Genomic DNA, 3,460 nt, shown 5'->3' with positions numbered 1-3,460 from the left:
TAGGAAGAGCACTGGATGTGTACTGTATAATATAGGTTAACAAGAATGAATTCAGTCTGAATGGAAATAAAGGGCTTTATGATCTCTTACATTCACTTTGTCTTGATCTTAAGGATTCAAGAGGAAATTTTAGTTGTACACTGGGAATGCGAATGTATGACTTCTATCTTCATGTCTATAATGAGCATTTCCAGTGCTTGTTTTCCACATACTATGAATTTACCAGAACTTCCGCGCCTTGCCCTAGTTATCATGAGATCCAGGTTATGATGAAACAAATCTTAGCATGCCTGTGTTATCATGTTACATGATTTCAGTGTATTTTCCTAGAATTCAGATATATGTATATTAAGAGAAAAAGATCTAATTGCATGTGTGAGTGACTATTTTGACAGTTTGGTGTGTATTGAGACATGCTTAAACAGACTCTCCTTACTGTCATGCACTGTGAGCATGAGTCAAATTTTCACTTCCTGCATTTGCCACATGATAGATAAGCAAAATAACAACTTCCTGCTTATATTTGGTTGAAGGAGATTTAAACAACTGTATTTGCGTCAAGGCAAATCAAAGTTAACTGATGCCATTTTTTGTTGTTGTTTTCTTTTGTATTTATTTATTTTAGGGCTTTCTGTCTTCATTTATAGGAAAGTATGACTAAGAGGGGGTGTGAAATCAGCGCATGACCCATTTTTTGTCAAGGTTGCACTGGCTGATGTGGCTGTAACAATGCATATCTGATTCAAAGATGATTGCCACGATAAAAATGTCTCGTAAAAGCAGTTCTTCTAAATGTTCCTACAAGAAATACAGACATAACCGTGACAAAATCCTATCATCTGTTAATGTTCGTTTTCAAAACTAACTCGGTCATTGAATTTCTGGGACGCTGAAAGCCTCACTAGAGTTGTGATTGGACAAACGCTCAAAGCGAGTGGGGAAAGGCTGAACTTCCTTCACTTCATCAGTGGTTTCGTTTCAGGCGAATAAGTGCAGTGTGCGACAGGCTTTCAACACCACATACTTGCGCCGCTCAACAGCTAACAATCCAGCGAGTTTTTGAGTCAGGTACAAAAGAATAAGTGCCACAATGAAACACGGATTATTATTGATCGCGCTTTTCATTGCTGCAACAGGTAAAGTACATTATTTTACTACATTACTCGCATTGAAATACGCAATTACCGTGTGTTCACCATTAATTAAATACTGTGGTAGTTATACTTTGACATAGGCTACCAACTGAAAGATTACTGAATTGCATTGATCTGTAAGGAATTTAAAAGATTACTAAAAGAAAAAAAAAAGGTGCAAACCAATATAAAACTGACTGATTTCAGCAATAAGGAAGTGGTTGTGTTTCAGCATATATCTGCAGCCTATTATCTAATTCCTATTTAAAATTTGACGTCAGGTTTTACTCTTGAGAACGACTTATAAAAAAGACAGGGGATTTATTATTTGGCATACTTTCCGGGAACTACAGTTTCGATTCTATGCTCGACTTGAATACAAGGCCATAAAAAAATCTGGTGAAGCAACGCTAGTAAAACAAAACCTAAGGTCAAATTTTAAATATTAATTAGAAGTAACGATATAGTTATACACAGGAACACAACCACTTCCTTATTGCTGAAATCAGTCAGTTTTATTGCACCTTTTTGGACAGAGTAGCCTTCCACACATAATTAATCTTTCAGGTTCCTCACAGTTCAGTGCAATTATGTAATCTTTCAGTACTATTGTATATCACTTCTTTTTTATTGTATATTTTCTCTTACTCCTCTTAATATTTAAAATGGACAACTGCAGTTCACAGGTGTAGCTACACAAGTTTTTTGTCTGGTGAACTGGTAAACGAACCGCCGAAACGTTCCCTAAACCAAAGAGAATGTCAGTCACTTTGTCAGCACTTACATTTCTTTTATGCGGCTAATCTAACGATCAGACATCACGTGAAATCGGCTGAAGTGAATTGTCACATTTCCTGTTGGGAAATTTTTGACGTGAGTGCACTTGTGACAGCGCGCGCTAGGGAGGAAGTGAAGTGAATGTGTGTGAATAGCACTCCATGTGCAGAACAGATGGACGCTCTGTGCATAGTATCTATTTTTCTTTTTTTTCTTCACAAAAACGTTTACCTAGTAAATGACTTTTATAAAGGTGATTATTTTTTATTTATTTTTTTTGATGTCACTGAAGGTTTTGTCAGATTTAGCGTCCTCACTGCAGAACACAAGATCCAGGGGGCGAGGTTGGATCCAGATCCAACTCCTCCCACCTTACATATACCTAAACCTACCCGTCTCCACCCCCTGATCCCTAAACCCACCCATCTCCACCCCCTAGATGTGGATCCAACCCCACCCCCTGGATCTTTGTTCTGCAGTGAGGGTCTACTGGATTTAGCTCCCATTTGGAGAGAAATTCTCACATTCTCTGTCTGCATCTTTCTCCTCAGCTCTCACCTCAGGTGAGCATAGTTCAGCTTATATGGCCCTCATCCCGAATACAACAACAACCCCTAGCCCGAACACAACAACGACCCACAGCCCGAACACAACGACGACCCACAGCCCCAACACAACAACGACCCACAGCCCGAACACAACAACGACCCACAGCCCGAACACAACGACGACCCACAGCCCCAACACAACGACGACCCACAGCCCCAACACAACAACGACCCACAGCCCCAACACAACAACTCACAACCCAAACTCAACAACTACTGCACCTTCCACTACTACTACATCAATACCAGTGCCAACACCATCCACCAACATGACAACAGGGAACTATAATTTCAGTGATGCTAAAGGCACACTGTGTATTATGGTTGTCGCGGCAATCGGGATTCATGTGAACACCAGCGAGGTAAGATGTTTTCTGTTGGAGTGAGAGATCTACATCCAAATGTGATTCTGCTTATATCTAAATCACTTATATCTTTCACACTGTCTACCTTGTCATTTTTCCATATTCCATATAAATAGTATCTATTCTGAAACATTTCTGTCTCTCTAGGTAAATGGCATATTCATTGTTCAGCCAAGCAAAACTAATGTCAGTGGAGATTGCTCGGAAGAAGTAGCTTCTCTCATGATCACATTCAATGAAGGCGAAATTTCCTTACAATTTCAAAAAGTAAGTCTGTTTACAGATTTTCACAATGAATTCTTCAAAATGTTTTTTAAAATGTGGCAAGTGGCAAGAAAAGATTTCATAAACCATATCAACCTTTTAAATCTAGAACAGTGGTTTTCAAACTTTTTTTAAGAGCAACCCTATTTTTTTATTTTTAAATTCACACAACCCTATTTTTTTCTATCTACACTCTAAAAAACACTGGGTTAAAAACAACCCAATTTGAGTTGTTATTAACCCAAGGGCTGGGTAAATATAGGACAGAACCCATCTTGGGTTAAATTTACCCAGCAAATTGGGTTGTTTATTT

The 3,460-nt window shown here is 38.6% G+C and overlaps 1 protein-coding gene across 3 annotated transcripts in view; it reads left to right on the top strand.

Moving 5' to 3' along the window:
- The first annotated feature begins 908 nt into the window (after window positions 1-908).
- LOC107731920 (macrosialin-like) overlaps window positions 909-3,460 on the top strand; it is an 8,760-nt gene continuing 6,208 nt past the window's right edge. Inside the window, exons 1-4 of one of the 3 annotated variants that reach the window (XM_016543128.1) lie at window positions 909-1,136; window positions 2,462-2,505; window positions 2,566-2,880; window positions 3,031-3,150. In XM_016543128.1, coding sequence (XP_016398614.1) covers window positions 1,091-1,136; window positions 2,462-2,505; window positions 2,566-2,880; window positions 3,031-3,150 — 525 coding nt within the window. In that variant the 5' untranslated portion in view covers window positions 909-1,090. Of the gene's footprint in view, window positions 1,137-2,461; window positions 2,881-3,030; window positions 3,151-3,460 lie in introns of all 3 variants that reach the window. The other 2 variants (XM_016543131.1, XM_016543127.1) reach the window with 2 other exon arrangements.

Source organism: Sinocyclocheilus rhinocerous, unplaced genomic scaffold (assembly GCF_001515625.1).
Source record: "Sinocyclocheilus rhinocerous isolate Xijiao unplaced genomic scaffold, SAMN03320098_v1.1 scaffold1841, whole genome shotgun sequence".
In the NCBI taxonomy this organism is placed as follows: domain Eukaryota; kingdom Metazoa; phylum Chordata; class Actinopteri; order Cypriniformes; family Cyprinidae; genus Sinocyclocheilus; species Sinocyclocheilus rhinocerous.
The sequence above is the reverse complement of the archived record's forward strand: the minus strand, read 5'-3'. Positions and strand labels throughout refer to the sequence as shown.